General features: G+C 41.8%; 2 protein-coding genes across 2 annotated transcripts; both read right to left on the bottom strand.

Moving 5' to 3' along the window:
• Positions 1-1,596: 1,596 nt before the first annotated feature.
• Positions 1,597-4,798, bottom strand: LOC139329280 (tripartite motif-containing protein 16-like protein). The gene is made up of 6 exons (XM_070959485.1): positions 4,308-4,798; positions 3,722-3,817; positions 3,407-3,640; positions 3,006-3,174; positions 2,672-2,737; positions 1,597-2,544 (listed from the first exon to the last, which is right to left on the bottom strand). The coding sequence occupies exons 1-6, from the start codon at positions 4,785-4,787 to the stop codon at positions 1,997-1,999; spliced, it is 1,593 nt and encodes a 530-aa protein (XP_070815586.1). The 5' UTR covers positions 4,788-4,798; the 3' UTR covers positions 1,597-1,996.
• Positions 4,799-6,582: 1,784 nt separating this feature from the next.
• Positions 6,583-15,881, bottom strand: strip1 (striatin interacting protein 1). Its single transcript, XM_070959165.1, has 20 exons — positions 15,731-15,881; positions 14,013-14,082; positions 13,822-13,896; positions 13,598-13,732; positions 13,373-13,493; positions 12,938-13,113; positions 12,715-12,842; positions 12,423-12,605; positions 11,547-11,767; positions 11,286-11,351; positions 11,111-11,174; positions 10,921-10,992; positions 10,534-10,608; positions 9,632-9,729; positions 9,215-9,341; positions 8,945-9,045; positions 8,791-8,857; positions 8,585-8,689; positions 8,295-8,499; positions 6,583-7,927 (listed from the first exon to the last, which is right to left on the bottom strand). The coding sequence occupies exons 1-20, from the start codon at positions 15,839-15,841 to the stop codon at positions 7,680-7,682; spliced, it is 2,448 nt and encodes an 815-aa protein (XP_070815266.1). The 5' UTR covers positions 15,842-15,881; the 3' UTR covers positions 6,583-7,679.
• Positions 15,882-16,071: the final 190 nt, after the last annotated feature.

The raw sequence follows: 16,071 nt of genomic DNA, 5'->3' as shown, positions 1-16,071 counted from the left end.
GAGTTAAACTCATACACAAACACATGAGCACACAGCATACTTGTGTCTTTCATCCAAATTCATTTTATTTTATCCAAATTCACTTTTACTATCTGAAGCTAAGCCTGACAGGTTGAGTCTGTCCTCGAACAGCTATTGTACAGAGAATAAACCTTAAAACCTTTTTGCTCCTCTTGTGGTAGATTGAAGAACAGCAAATTTGTCCCTTCATTTTTCATCCGTTCAACAATTTTGTGTGTAATAAGCATTACTGTCTTGCAGGACCACTATAAACATTAAGTCTTGTTTCATCTCTCGTCTTGTTTTAGTCTGTGTGAGCGATGCACTCTCTGCTGAGGCTGAGAGTGCATCATGTAGAGATCGCTCTGTTGTCCAAATCTGTAAATAATCTTATGTGGTCAAGCTATTGGAGGTAGATTTTATCCATGTGAAGTATATTAATGTCTTAAGAAGTAACTGTTGTAGCAGTAAATGTAACATAAAGTAATAATGAATGTGCACTTTTTTCACTAGGACTGCAAAAAAGTTAGCATTTGTTTTGTTGTCCTCATAGCAGTAAATTCAAGGTCTGTGTAAAAGCAATATGAAATTATTGAACTCAAGAGTAATTTAGGCTCAAAGAAGCTTGACACATTAGTGTCAGTTAATAGCAACGATTAGGAACTGCCCATTATATCCAAAGGGATGTTACGACCCTTCCTTACAAGTGCTGGAGCTGGTGTGTGTGTGTGTGTGTGTGTGTGTGTGTGCGTGCGTGCGTGCGTGCGTGCGTGCGTGTGTGTGAGTGCACTACATGTTCCTTCTTATTACCTGTGGGTGCAGGGCCTTACTGAGCACACGTTTCAAGCACTGTTTGTACAGGAGACAAGTTTAGCTTCTTTCTGTCTCTCTCCTTGGTCATATTATGATTGTATGATTCTGACAAATTATTGTACAAATTGTGAACATCACTAAAAATATTAATAATAAAGAGTGGACAAGCTGCTGTCGGATATCTGGATTTTTTTTTTTGTGCTCGATGTATGGTAATGTCGACTACTGCAGGTACTTTTAGTGCAGATATCTACGGCGCCCAGAAGATTAATCCTGATGACTTTTATGATCCCTGGACTTGTGGTCTCCAGGCCATATACAGTTTGAGAGGCGGTTTGATCCAGCCTGCGAAGCAATTCATGAATACAAAAAAGGAAAAACCACAAGGTAGTAGACTAACAAGTTCTTCTGGGTGGTCCCTAAACACAACACATGGCGGTTACATTGAGGTTATGTCGACATGCCAACAAAACATTTCCATCAGCCTCTGCCGTACTTTGAATTTTAGGCTGATTAGCTCTAAACTAGTGAACTAGATAGTTGAACTTGATGGTGAACATGCTAAACATTATGCCTCCTGCTTAACATCAGCATGTTAGCACTGACAGTACGAGCAAGTTAGCATGCTGACATTAGCATTTAGCTCAGAACACTGCTGTGCAGCCTCCGTCTTGTTGAACAACACTTTCTATGTATCTTTTACCTACATTTCTTAAGTTTCTTCTCATTATTTGCAGAATTTGCATTTTATTTGCAAAATAAAAACACCTGCATGCGAAGCTTCTGTGTGTAATGGTTTTACTGAGGTTTTAAAATACTGAAGTATTAAAGTCATGTAAAAACAGCAGGCAGACCATGACATGATGATAATTAGTTAAAAAAAATAAAATGGCATACAAAACATAAGAGAAAGCAGTGTTGAGTTCAGCATTGATTTACAAAGAACCAGCTGGTCCTTAAAGTAAGACAGGGGTCCCCAAAATGTGGTCCAGGCAGAGGTTCTCGAGGTCATGCAAAGGGGCCCCCCCAAACCTGAGATATGCAGTCGTTTAAGTTCATGGTTATTCAATTCAGCTCAATATTATTTCATACGGTGCTCATCTCATTACACTTTTACTTACTTCATCAACAATCAATCAATAATTCAAAACAAACTCAAACTAATCAAGGTGTCTCCGGTGGTTTACAGTCTGTGTCGTCTCAAATCACAGATCCTGATGCAACAATTCTCTGACAGCCAGAAACCTGGATACAGCGGCTCTGTGAATGTAGCTTCAACTTTATAAAGAAACGTCATGCTGTCTGACACCTCGTAGAAAGACAGAGTTCCCTTTTTGAACTCCAGATAAACGCCGATCCTGTGATGATTTGGGGTTGTTGTGAGCTGGATGCTGTCGGCTCTGTGGCTCACGGAGTAGTGTGCGGAGCGATCAAGACTCCAGGAATTTATATTGGCCCCAAATGCTGACAGTTTTGTGCGGGATTTTCGGTCTATTGTTTTGTAGGCAAGGGCAATCTCGGCCTTGTCCCCTTCCAACTCTATCTCGTAGTAGCAGCGCTCGGCCTGCAGTCCCTCCCTGCACAGCAACTGCCGTCGGTGGACGAACCTCTCGGAGTTACAACCAGTTGGGCTCTTAAACTTGATAGGGCTCAGCCTCACCTCTTTGTCTCCATGAGAAATAAGCAGGTCCTCGTGAGCTGTGGCAGGGTCCAGGCTAAGGCCACACGCATCTGAGATAGTGAAGAAAGTGAAAAAAAGTACTTTGTTACTCTCCACCACTGTCTACAGATGAGGTTCAGGTATAGTGGACCGAAGTGCCTTCAAGTGTTAGTCTTGTGCACAAGAAGATAAACTCACACTGCAGGAACTCTGCTCTGGTTTTGGGCTCTGCAGTCTGCTCAGCGTTGTTAACTCCAGGGAGACCTATGAGACAATCTTAGTGGATCACTGCTGAAAAGCTTGTCAAACACAGGTGTCATTCAAAGCTTTAATGATGGCTCCATTCCAGAGGAGTCTCAGTAAGCCGTGACAGTGAGCCAACATAGAAAACTACAGGACCCTGAACACAGCTTTTATTGGTCTTATTAATAACATCTCAGCTCATTGCCTTTTAATGCTGAAGTTTGATTGATGTAAGCAAAGCACCCTCCTTCTGTTCATCACTGATTGGCAACAAAGATATAGCACATACCAGTTTGAGAGATGGAGATGAACTCTTTGTCACAAAATTCCTCTAGATGCCTCCCGAGCTCTTCAACAGCCCTCTTTGTAGACTTAAAGGGGAGGAGCGGATCCTCTGAGTCCCTGTGGAGAGGGCGGAGATGGTCTTTTTCACAGCAGTGCCGCAAAGACAGCCATTTCTGTGAGGAGAGAAGGAAGAGACAGAGAATTGGAAACGTCTTCTATTACAACCCCAATTTTAATAAAGTTGGGATGCTATAACACATAAATAAAACATTTCAAACAAGTTGGGACAGACTGGGAATGCTCCAAAAATACCTGTTTGGAACATTGTTCTTTGTTGTGTTGCACACCGTCCCAACTTTTTGGGACTTTTTTCAGGTAAAGTTTCTCATGACATGATCACAGTACCTTCAAGAAATGGACATCGTTGTCAGTCTGTGCCAGACAATCCATCTGAGTGCTCCTCTCCCTCATTTGCTCCATCTTCATCTGCAGGGTCTGCAGGGAGATCTGAACCTGAGCTGCTGCCGCCTTCTCCTGAGCTCCAATCAGCTCCTTCACTGATAGGTAATGTCTCTGGAGGGAGTCAATGACCCTGGTCAAGATGCCCTCACAGGAGTCCTCTGTTTTTCTCGCCTCCTCCTGTTTTCATACACAAGTGTATTTATCTGTTTTCATGAGTTCAGGCAGTATGAAGACACATTGGCCACATGTAGTCCTCACCTCAATCTGTTGGAGAGTCTCCCACAACTTATTGCATTTCTTTTCTTGCTCCTGGAGAACCTGCTGGGATTTCATCTGCATGTTCTTCAGCTCCTCCTTCAGTGTTCCATAGAAATACACACAGCCCCTTTAGTTTTGTGAAACTGGTTTTAGGCTTGGCAACTTTTAAATATGTGCTGTAAAACACCATTTTTGTGCTTGTAAAAGTGTAAAAAGTGTGTGTGACCTGGTCAGATTTTGGTTGGCTCTGTCTGAGCATATATTTTGGAAAGTAGCAGCTTCTTTTGTGCCTTTTCTCCACCATATAAAACATTTGATTAAATCACAGTTTTGTGTCTGCAACAGGCGTTAAGGTGCATTCAGAGGAAAGTGCTTACAGCTGAAGTTTGCCTTGGCTTGAAAAAGCAGCAACTCTGAAAAATATATGTATTTGAGGTGCTCATTCCTCAGCCACAGCAACAGCTGGTGCCCTTGTGAAGTTTGGGGTGGAGTAGTTTGGATGAACTGAAACTGAAGGGAAAATCTCCTCGTTCTCTATAACTAACTTTTAAAAAATGTATCATTCTTTGTGTTTCTGTTGAAGTACCTGTTTCCTCTTCCGTTCCCCCATCACTGATCCAATGGTGTGCCCTATGTGCTCAGATGAAGCACACACCGCACATATGATCTCCTCATCGGTGCAGCAGTAGACATCCAGGATGCAGTTGTGCCTCCAACACAAAGGGCTTCCTGTTTCTGTGCAGCTCGAGGCTCTTTTCGGGGCCTGTGTGGACACTCTTGAATGTGTCTGTTTCCAGCTCTCGCTGCCAGCATCCCGCTGCTCTGTGTCCCTCACCAAGTCAGCCAGAGTTGTGTTCATGATCAGCCGGGGTCTGGAGGGAAACGTGTGGCCGCATTCAGGACAGCTGCAGGGGGAGTTGCTCCTCTTGTCACGATCCCAGCAGCGCTGGATGCACTGCAGGCAGAAGTTGTGCCCACAGGGAACAGTCACAGGAGTCCTGAGGATCTTGAAGCAAACTGGACAGCGGAGGTGGTTCATCCTCACGGGGATATGAGGCTCTGCCATGTCTGTGTGGAGAAAGGCAGGCTCTAACAAGCTAAGTTTCGTTTCCTGTTCAAATGGTTCAGTAGTTTTGTGGTGTGTGTGTGTGTGTGTGTGTGTGTGTGTGTGTGTGTGTGTGTGTGTGTGTGTGTGTGTGTGTGTGTGTGTGTGTGTGTGTGTGTGTGTGTGTGTGATGTCCTCATGTCAGAGTCAAGATGGGCTTGACTAAATTATTCAAACAGGAGGGAACAGAAAAGGGCAGCAGTGGTGGTGTGGTGTGTTAATGCTTTAGGAATGTAACTGAGGAATGAGTTGATGGGTTTTCTCTGTGAGTTCTCTTCACTGTGTGGTGGTTTTTATTATTCAAACTAAGATAAACTTGAATGCCTTCAAGTCAGTTTAAAATGAGTCGTGGCTCAACATGGAGCGAAGAAGAGGAGAATATGCAAAATGTCTTTTGCATATTTGGGCAGACGACAACATAAAAAGTATGCGGGACAACACACATAAAAATGCTGATGCATTTAATACATCCAGCATCAGGATGGGGAAGAAGAAGTTCGAGTGTTACCCCGCCCCCGACCGTTTCTCCCAATGATTGAATGATCTTTGCACATGTGGGTTTGTTGACAAATTCTGGGGCTCTTGCGAAAGTTGCTACGTGAAAAGGAACCGCACCAAACCAAAAAAAGATACATTGTATTTTCGTCCGAATCAAAGACAGACAGACCAAAGGACTTCCTGGTCTGACGCCCTTTGTCTTTCTCTTGAGGAACAAAGATTAGGATTTTTAACGTTTTAGAGAATTGGTAGAAACAAGGTGAGGGAGAAGAGACCCTTGCCTGGGCCACATTGGCTCAGATCCTCTTTAAAGCAGTTCAAAAATACAATAATTACCATAATTACGCACGCACATACACAAACCATTAGCACCACATCAGACATAATGGCAGATTATATTGCTGCTGTTCAATTATATTGCTGCTCAGTTTTATGATTCTGTTTAGTGGATTCCTGTAGATGTTGGACAGTGTTCCAAACCAGGAAGTGATGTTGAATGTGATTATGGATTCAATAAAACATCTGTAGAATGCAGTCAGAACAGATTGGTGGAGCTGGAGTTTGCGGAGTATATGGAGGAAAAAGAGACGCTGCTGGCACTTGGAGTGGATGGTATCAATGTTTGCTTTGATGTTGAGTTTGTGGTCAATTATTTTACCAAGATATCTTTATGTGTCAGCCCTCTCTATGGGCTGGTTGTTGACCGGCTGGTTGTACAGTACATCTTGTTCGACCTTAGTTTTCAAGCACACTTAAAATGTGTTGAAAATGCTCAAGAAGTATGTAAAAATACACTAGTATCCCAATGTAGACGTATTCGCAATCTACTTTAAATTGAAGAGTAACATGAGTGAAAATACAATAATTAGTACATTTGTAGTATATTAAGCATATTTAAAATAGTCTCATTTTAGCACAGACCAGTACATTTAATACAACTTAAGTTGTTGGAAATAAGTGAAATTCTTCTTCTTCGGGTGGCGTTTATGTGACTGAGTTGTTGTCACAAGATGTTATACCCAACACTGTTCATACTGCCACTAGTTTTACAGGAAAATCTGGTCCTTATTAAGTCAAACTTTGCACAGCTGCGTGTTTAAACACGTCAAATGGCTGTCACACAGCCAGTCACAGCCAAGAGACTCTTTTTAACAGACTGGAAATCCTCCACATTTCCCATCTCTATCTCTGCTACCGCTATCCAATAAAGCTAAAAATCGTTTAAAAAATAAATAAATAAAAATAAAGGCAGCAAGAATGACAGTATAACTTTATTACTTACATTTGAGTCAACTTAAAACAAAGACAAAGCAATGATAAATAAGTTTCATAATGTACATGTATTCTCATTTTCTTAACCTTTATAATAAAACAAAAAAAAGTTGAAAAGTAGAAAAAGACAGTGGAAAATGGTCATGTGACTGAAAATTAAATTAAGTTATCCCCTTCAGTTCAACACAGCCGTCTGAGGAGTGGAGATCAGGAACCACAGAAACTTGTTTCTTTCACACAATCAAATCATGTGAACACACCCAACCATTTTTTTCTACACAACTAAGCAAATTAAGATACTAATGAGTTTTTTTAGGTTAAAAAATTAAGGCTGTGGTCATGTCCATTCAGCCTGGTGGTCAGGTAAGGTCTGAACAGTCGCCTCCATGGTCCCAGAACAAAGGTGTGTAGGCAGCACTCGGATGAGAAACTCAGAATAAAGCAAATAAAAATCAAATGTTACGCAAATGTAGCGGCAAAACAAGGGATGAGTCTGGTAAACAGATGTTTATCCCATTCAGGCAATAACTATTAAAAAGTTTTGCTTGTATTTGTATGTTAAGAAATGATTTCATCTCTCTGAGGAAGGTCAAGTCATGACATGCATGAGGGTATGCTGAGTCCTGCCTCTACACACACCTCAGTTTGAGTCATAACAGTTAATGCATAAAACTGATTCCAAGAGAAGTTCTTTAAAATTAAGAGTGAACATACTGTCATGTAGTGCTTCAAAGTCAAACTTACTGACCTTCTGTCGCAGGAAAGAGGCACACAAAGCAAATACCTGTATATGTAAAGGTGGGGGCTGGGTTGAGGTCCACATATGGATTTAGCTTCAGTTATTTCATTAAAAAACTGTGGGTGGCATTAGTGTGGAATAGTTCATCACACAAAGCATTTTGGTCAGCATGATGACTCAAAGTCTACGTCTGCCGTCCGTCCGTCACTTTCAGTCTGTACAGAACATGTAACATAATGCTGTGATCTGTGAATCCATCAGTGAGAGCACTGCTGGCGGTTTGCCTGAAGTCCAGATTGACACCGTTTCATTTCATGTATGAGGATGCTGACAGTTGCTGATTCTCACTGCAGCAGTTCTTCCCAGGAAATAGGTTTGGAGAAGACCTCCCGCTCCAGCCAGAGGTCGTAATTCATTTGGAAGTCCTCAGGCAGGTCCACCCGCTGTCCCAGAACGCTTTGCAGGCAGTTGTCCACAGGCAGGAAGTCCGGGTTGCTGTGGCTCTTGTCGTAGCGCCGACTGTTGAAGCGTTCAATGTTGGCCCGCAGAGCGCACTCCTCAGCCTGGAAGTCCCAGGGACGAGCGTCCAGATCTGCTCCAGGACAACAGAAGTTAGTATTTAGTGCATTTTGAGCCGAGTGGAAGTACAACTATTCTTATTGTCCAACAATGCTGACCTTGGTTTGGACTTTGACTATTGCTTTCAAGACCAATTAGTCTGATGTGGTTTGCTCTATATGATAGAAAAGGCTGAAGATAGCATCATAATCCCCTAAACCCAAGCAGAAATATTCAAAGTGTTCTTTTTGTCTGGCCAACAGTCTGAAGATATTCAGTTTACTATCATACAACCTCGATTGTAAAAAAGTTGTGACGGTGTGTCAATGCGTCCTTGTTGAGTTTATACACACTGGTTGTGATTCTCTCTGAAGGGATGTATCGTTTTTACTTCAGCTCACCATTTCCGTACGCCCAGTCGTCGTTGAGCCGATGACGAACCTTCTGGTAGATGGCAGACATGGTCTTCATGTTGCTCTTCCTCCACTGGCGTCCCAGGTATTTGGTCTGCACTTTGAGCAGCTTGAGGACGTACAGCTGCATCATGGCCTGCTTGACCTTCAGCGCCCTCTTCAGGATGGGAGCGGACTTGAACACCACCAGCATCTGGGAGGAAAGATTGTGTTGAGGGCTCAATGATGATGTCTCTCATTCATGACAAGACGGTGAATATAAGTCGATGAGCTCTCACCATCGTTCTGGAGTGCTTCCACTTGGTCAGTTTGTTGAGAATCCTCAGCAGGTTAATGCAGGAAAACAGATTCCTCCAGCAAAACTGATTGTTGTCTCCTGCTTCCTGTAAAAGACAAAATATCCACATTAAAAATGACTTTAATTCTACATTTGACAGGAAACAAAGCAATGCTCATACACAACTGTAAATCATCAGAAACTCACCAAACTCTCGGCAGTTAACTCCGGGAGCTCATGCACCACACAATAAGGAAAGTCGAGCACTGAAATGCTTTTTGGGAAAGAGAATTGAGAGCAGTGAAATAAAGGCAACAGATATGGGACTTATTTTTGAGATTTAAAGAGGGCCTGAAAATACCTGTTTTTAGCAGTGATGTAAGACATGATGTTCTGGTTGAAGAACTTCAGTATGAGGGGGATGCAGTTGGCAAACACCAGGTGTTGAGCCATGTACTCAAACTATGAGATAAACGTACAGAGACATGTTCACTTCAGATGGATGTTTAGCTTTTTCCTTCTATCAATGTGAAATGAACAAGAATGAGATTAAGTGTCTATATTTAGAGAAATATGTAATACAGTAAACATGATGACGACTTGTGATGTGACGAGTGTGTGATGTCCACACCTGGTAGATGTGGTTTATTTTGAAGTGTTTCAGAAGCAGCAGCAGGATGGCAGAGATGGCCTTCACGATGATCTCCTTGTGTCGATTGACATCAACGCCAAGTTTCATGCTTTGCAGCACTGTGGTCCTGTGGAGCCAGACATTACAAATCAATGACCGATTTAAGTTTACCTTTGACCCTCAGAATGAAAGCTACAGTCTTTGACCTTGATGTTCAAATTTGGTTTAAAATCATTTCAAGCCTGGTAACCAGAGCCTTGGCTATACAATCATGAACTATTTCTTGATGTGGTCACATGTCCATAGTGTGAGAATGTCCTGAGAGAGTGCTGCTAATTGTAAAAATTGTTACAAAAGCTGGGATATTTTCCTTCTTCAGATCATAAAAGTGCCTTTTACAGGCTCTTCATCACTTACGGCATCTCCTCTGGCAGCACATCTGCCAGAATATTGATGGAGTCTGTCTTGGCTTTGGAAGTCGGAGCAGCTGCAAGGAGGATCTTCAGCAGAGCAATCTGACATTGAGAGAGACACCACGACGTCAGTTACAAAACAGTCTGGCATGAAAACTCTGCTCCTGCCTCTGAAGGGATACATTATCAGTCAGATGAATGGTGGTGGGTCATATTTCTGCTCTGACAAACAGTGACTTTTAATACAGATAAAGTAATGATATTGTATTGAGGTTAGAAATCTAACGGTCATATTGTCTTTTTTGCCTTAAAGCAACAACATTTTGCATTTTAGTTGTTCTGCATCTATGGAGACTTTACCACTGAGGCTTAAGTGACAACTCAATAAAGCAACAATATTTGTAAGCTTTACAATTCAGTATGCTTGGTTATGTAAAATTGAACTGTCACTGCCTTAAAGGGTACTTTCAGTGTGTACTTGTATGACTATTTTCTGCATCTTAATTTGCTTAAATACAGGAGGAGGACTCGTTGGTAACGATGATTGTTTCCACATTGATGTCAGTACTGCATGGATTTGGACATATCCGCAGTATCAGCAAAAGATTGGAAAGTAATATACTGGCAAGCGGAAAAGAGTGCAAAGTCTCCATGCAATGTCATCACCAGAGCTGCCTGCATACACTGTGAAAGACTGTGTGTAAATATGACTTAAGTTAGAGCTCCTGTGGTGGAGACGGCATTTCAAAATCTCTACCTGTGGATACATTTCTATCATTGCATGGTGTATACCGTCATCCCACCCAATACTACTAAACCAGTCTTTTCTATGCAGGATGATTACCAAGTCCATAACACTGTGGTGCACACTGTGCATGGAAATACCCAACCCCAAACAGCACTAACCATGTACTGAGGCAGACTGGGCAGAATTCCCTGATAGAGCAGCTCAATGGAGGACATCTCCACCTCCTCTTCGCCCTGATGACAAGGAGGGAGAAAAGAAGAGACACAGAATAACATCACCTCGAGATGTTTTGGTCTTGCAAGAACTTCTACTATCCTGAACCAGAAGAAAGAGCAAAACTCCTCCTCTCATATGTGAAGTGTATTGCTCATTTAGAAACATGTGAAAATGGGTGAAAGGATGCTAAATACTGCAGAGTGCGGAGATCTTGGAGAGCAGAGTAGAGTCACTTTCTTTACAGGGATGACATCATCCTCAGATATTCTAACAGGACAACAGGTTATATATTTGAATTATTAACGTGAATGGTTTTTGTTACCACTTACCCCAGACAGAGGCGTTTTCTGAAACTCCTCCTCCTTCGCAATCTGTATCTCAGCAATAGAGACGTACTTGTGCTAAAAAAAGATGAAAGTTTAATACGTGAAAATCAAGCAGCTCTACTACGATTTGGATTTCCTCATATTCTCAAGTTAAGAATAGAGTTAATGATATATAGAGAATGGCAATGCGCACCTGCTTTAGTGTCTTTATGCTCTCATGAATTGGCCTGGGCAAGCCGACAACTGTATCTGTATCACTGCAAGACATGTATGCAAATAAGCATTATCGCAGCACACATAATACAGTCAAAGCATAAGATAGAAGTCTCAAGCTACTTTTTGTGTGAAGCCAATGAGAGAGAACTTACTTTCCAAGTGTATAACCAATAAATTTACTTCTACTTGATTCCAGGAAGTTTTCAATGTCCTTTTCCCTGTTGGTGCACAAACAATAATGTCAAAACAAAACGGACCTTGAGCTGATAATCTTCAGAAGTTTCTTTCTACATTTGTTTATACATGGAATAAAAATACATTTGCTTTTCTGAAATTTCATTACAAATAAATAACATAATTACTGTTACAGCAACACATATTCAGTGTTATTATCCAGTCAGACTGAGCTGTACCTGACTTTAGGGGCCCACGGCAGTCCTTTGGGGAAGGACACTCTCTCTGATGGAGGGTGAGGAATGGGCGGAGGCATGACCTCGTCCCTCTCTAGAGGGAAAGTCTCTGCCTCTATAGAGTTGTCATTGTCATCATTGTCATCCTCATCCTCGCGAGAGTCATCGGCCTTGTAAGGATCCTTTTCATTGAAGGCGTCAAGGTTGTCCTGTTTGATCAATGCCTGAGTGAGACACAAGAAAACAGTAAAGACATTAACACACTGTTAGAGGAGAGCTGGGGGGGGCAGCATCCAGGTGAAAATGAAGCAATAAAACAAGTCATTCCCCAAAAAAACATAATCAGCTACATCAGGTAACATGTGTGATGTCAAGATTGTTTTATCAAGTTAAAATCATGTCTAAATGATGCCACCTGACATGTGTCTGGTTGGACAATAATCTGTTGGAAAAGGTGGAAAAGGCTTCGGGAACTATGTAATTCATATTACTGTTTCCATACTACGGGGCATTGCCAAATAACAACTGAAGATCTTCGTGTCATACTGTAAGCGTGCTTTATCTTTGTGGCCAACTTCATGCAAGTTTAATAAACACACCACATTCTTCATAGCTTTTGATAGTCATGGTTTGAGTAAGTATGGTGTACACATGTTTAAAACGCCATTAAACACAGGACTAAAATCATGTTTTAGCTTTACTAGCTACAAGTCACTTTAATCAGTATAATCCTAACTGGGTTAAAAATGATATATGGCACACAACGAAATTTTATCAGTGTGCTTCACTGGCAGATAAACAAGGCGATGATACATTTGACTTGTAGCTTTAACCTACATCATGTTTGGTTTGAGAGCACGGAGCAGCAGAAGTGTCTACCTTGTGTTCACGGCGTGCCCGTTTTTGCTGCTGCTCTATGAGGTCGGATGCAGATGCAGGCGGGGATGCGGCCCTCATGCTGCGAATGACTCGGATGCTGTCCTCCGGAAGAGGTGGAAGACCGAGCTCCTCACGCTTACAAACCTTTATGCTTTGGAGCTGCTCAAACCCTCCAAGTGTGAACTGAAACAGAGCAGAGGATGTTCATGTGTTCAGATGTCACTCTACTGTTGTAAGATCACATGAGCATTGGAGTAAATGGTCATGAGGGGCAGATATTTCTGTCTCTCACCAGGATACTTTTCCACAACAGCAATAACACCTTCTTCATTGGGAAGTGAGGGGCGTGACCACTGCAGAACTTGGTAACCATCCCGAAGAGCATGACAGAAATGGGCTCGTTGTTGAACAGAGGAGATCCTGGATGAGAGAGGTGGAGTGGAAATAGTTTACCTAGCAAGTTTTTTGTTTATATCCATCACATGAGGGCAGCATCTGACACTGATGAAACGTACCCAGTTCTGCTCTGAAGGTTTCCCTGATGATTTTCCATTCGGGCTTGTCAGCTGGGTCATCCTGTTGTATCGTTTCCACCATCAGGTACATTATGTTAAGAAGCACTCTGAGATCTGTGCTGTCAGCAAGGGAGATGGCTGGCTTTCTGACAGCACTACTACAGGCAGCGCTGTTACTGTAGGAAACAGAAAACGCATTAAATTGTTGCCATGGAGGCCAACACACAATTTTTTTCTTTTTCTTTTTTCTTCTAAAGCTGATGTTTCTCATTGAGTACAGTTTTGTTGACTGGATCAGCCTGTCTTCAATCCTCAAAACTAAATATGGCTCAGGATGTCAGTAGATGTTTTCCAGACTAGCATCTTGTAGCAAACATGAGCTGTAAGAAATTAAGCCTGGCTTGTACATTGCTAGAAAACTGATGGAGAACATACTCAATCTCCATGTTGAGCAGCTCCACCAGTGCAGAGAAGGTCCCCACATCCAGCAGCAGAAAGATGTTGTATCTCATCCAGTGCTGCACCTCAGCCTCAGAGCTGCACTCTCCAAATGTTCCTAGAGATAAACAAAATGTACCATTGTGAAATATACAGAGAAAGCCAAAAATAACCTCCTTGATCATTCATTCTCTTGTCCCCCTTCAGCTGATGTGGACTGACCCTGAGCCATGTAAAGAATAGCTCTGGCAACCTTCAGCCTCTTCTCCCGGGCAATCACCTCCAGACTGTCCAAAAGGCGCATGGCGTGAGCTCTGTGCTGAGCTGCATCAAGCTCTGTCCACTTCTTATCAGAAACTAAGAACAGAAGAGGTGGAGATGATAAACTTAAGACAGATACCATCTTCATCTTAGATGTAATAACTTGTTCCCAATTATGTACGTACCATGTGCTCTGAATTCCACCTCAAAGCACTTCCTGTTGAGAGCAAACTCTGGTCCTTCAGTATAGCTGTACAGCTCTAAAACATAAGTAAATCATATAGAAATAATATGAACATGCTGTAAGTTGCACACTGAAGTTCATGGGAACAAAAAGGAGTCAAAAAATGTCAATGTCCACAATGATCACATATACCTGACAGCTCTGCAGCCCACTTGTCTGTATCAGCATATTCAAACTCGAGGTCTGGAGACTCAGACAGCCCCTGTGCACAACGCATGACACATGTTATGCCTCAAGAAGAAAATTATTACAGAATAATAGTAATGACTATTCAAATGTCCAACTACAAGCTTAAAAGGGTCAGTTCAAAAACAACAAGTAAAAAAGGTGGGAAGAATTACTATACGAGAGTGAATTGCTGCGGATGCCCAAAACATTATTTTGATAGTACATTTTTTTCTACTTTGGAAACATAGCTTAAGTAGGACCATTTATAAATCAAAAAGATACTGAAAAATGTATTCATGCCAACTCGATTACTGTAACGCATTATTTACTGGCCTCCCAAAAAAAAGCATATATAAAACACTGAGAGACTTCAGCTCATTCAAGCTCTGCTGCTCAGCTATTAGCCAGAACCAAGAAGAGAGAGCACATTAGTCCAGTTTTAGGTGCTCTGCACTAGCTTCCTGTAACATTCAGAACTGATTTTAAGGTCCTCCTCATATACAAATGCCTTAACGGACAGCCACTGAGCTACACTGCTAAATCCCTTATTCACTATTTGCATTTGACAACACTGCAATCATCTGCAGTGCTGCTGGTTTATTGGAGGTTTCCAGCAACAGCCGAAAGAAAAATGGGGATGCAGCCTTTGTCAAGCGCTGGAACACATTACAGACAGATATCAGGGAAGCCAGGTCACTAAATATTTTCCCAAAAAAAAGCTAAAAACTTACCTCTTCACCTCAGCCTTTAACTAGCTATGAGGTGCCAGTAAGAATAATCTAAACCTATTAAACCTTCCATTAATGAAAAAATACAATGAAAGGTGCAATGCTAATATATTATGATTACTTTCACTGTCAATTCATTAGTTTTGCTTAAACTGTACACAAGTAAAAATTTGAATACACAGCTTTTACTTGTAAAGGAATGTATTTTACTTTGTAGTGTTTCTACTTTGACTTAGTACAGGACCTACTTCTACCAACACTGTGAGTGAGTTTGTCATTTACGGGAACAGACTGTTGATTATGCATCAGTTTATGGTATGTGGGTAAATTCCTCTGAGCCACATTCAGTGCTACAATGGTTTTAGCTGCATTTACAAGGACTGCTCTTTGTTCAAAATATTACAAGTGGTCGAAACTCCCCATGCACTAGTTGAATAACATGAAATCTGGAAGTGATTTTCTGGCAGATCAATTCATCAGAAATCCTACATGTCATAACAGACACAATTTGATTTCTTTATAGGTCCCATAGCATACAAATATATAATAAAGGTACATCAACACACCAGGCCAATACATTAGAAAGCAGGGGCCTGTTTGCAAACCGGTCCTCGAAGATGTCGTTTCCAACAGGTCGCCTCTGGTTTCCTGACAGACAGCTCAGTCTGGCCTATGACAAGCTAACGTCAGCTAGCTAGCCTATCATTAGCTACACATTAGTTCAGCATTATAATGATTAGCACTGGAGTATACACACATGAAACACTGCACAATTATAGTTACATGACTTCAACAATTTCAACAACCTCGGTTACTGCTCTTTGAACACACCGCTGAGTGACGTTAGAAATAAATTAGCCCGGTAGAGCTAGCTAACGTTATGTGTCACGGCTAAAAAGGCCTCATCTCTTAATATTCACACGGAAAACGAATCCCACACTTCTACTCACGCACCTCTGAATCTTTTCTTGGGTTGCGGGTGAATTCGCCCCTGCTTTTGTTCGGTAGCATAGCTCTCTGTTTATTGTTTACAGGAAGCCCACCACCGTTTCCACCGACGTCCATAATTTTTTGGACGAAGTGTCCTCTCGCGAGACGAGAGTTGACGTGCGACAGCCTGACTGGCTGCCCTCGTTCTTGCTGTAGATTGTATTTTAGCTTTATGTTAAGTAACAACAGCCTAAAAAGGTGCTGAACATATTGAATTACATTTAAAACACAACACATATGTTGATTTTCTGCTGTGCTAAATGTCTGTTTTCTTCCTCTCATTCACTTTTGCTTTTTACTCTGGT

The sequence above is a fragment of the Chaetodon trifascialis genome, chromosome 3, assembly GCF_039877785.1.
Source record: "Chaetodon trifascialis isolate fChaTrf1 chromosome 3, fChaTrf1.hap1, whole genome shotgun sequence".
Taxonomy (NCBI): domain Eukaryota; kingdom Metazoa; phylum Chordata; class Actinopteri; order Chaetodontiformes; family Chaetodontidae; genus Chaetodon; species Chaetodon trifascialis.
This window is presented reverse-complemented; position numbering and strand designations above follow the sequence as displayed.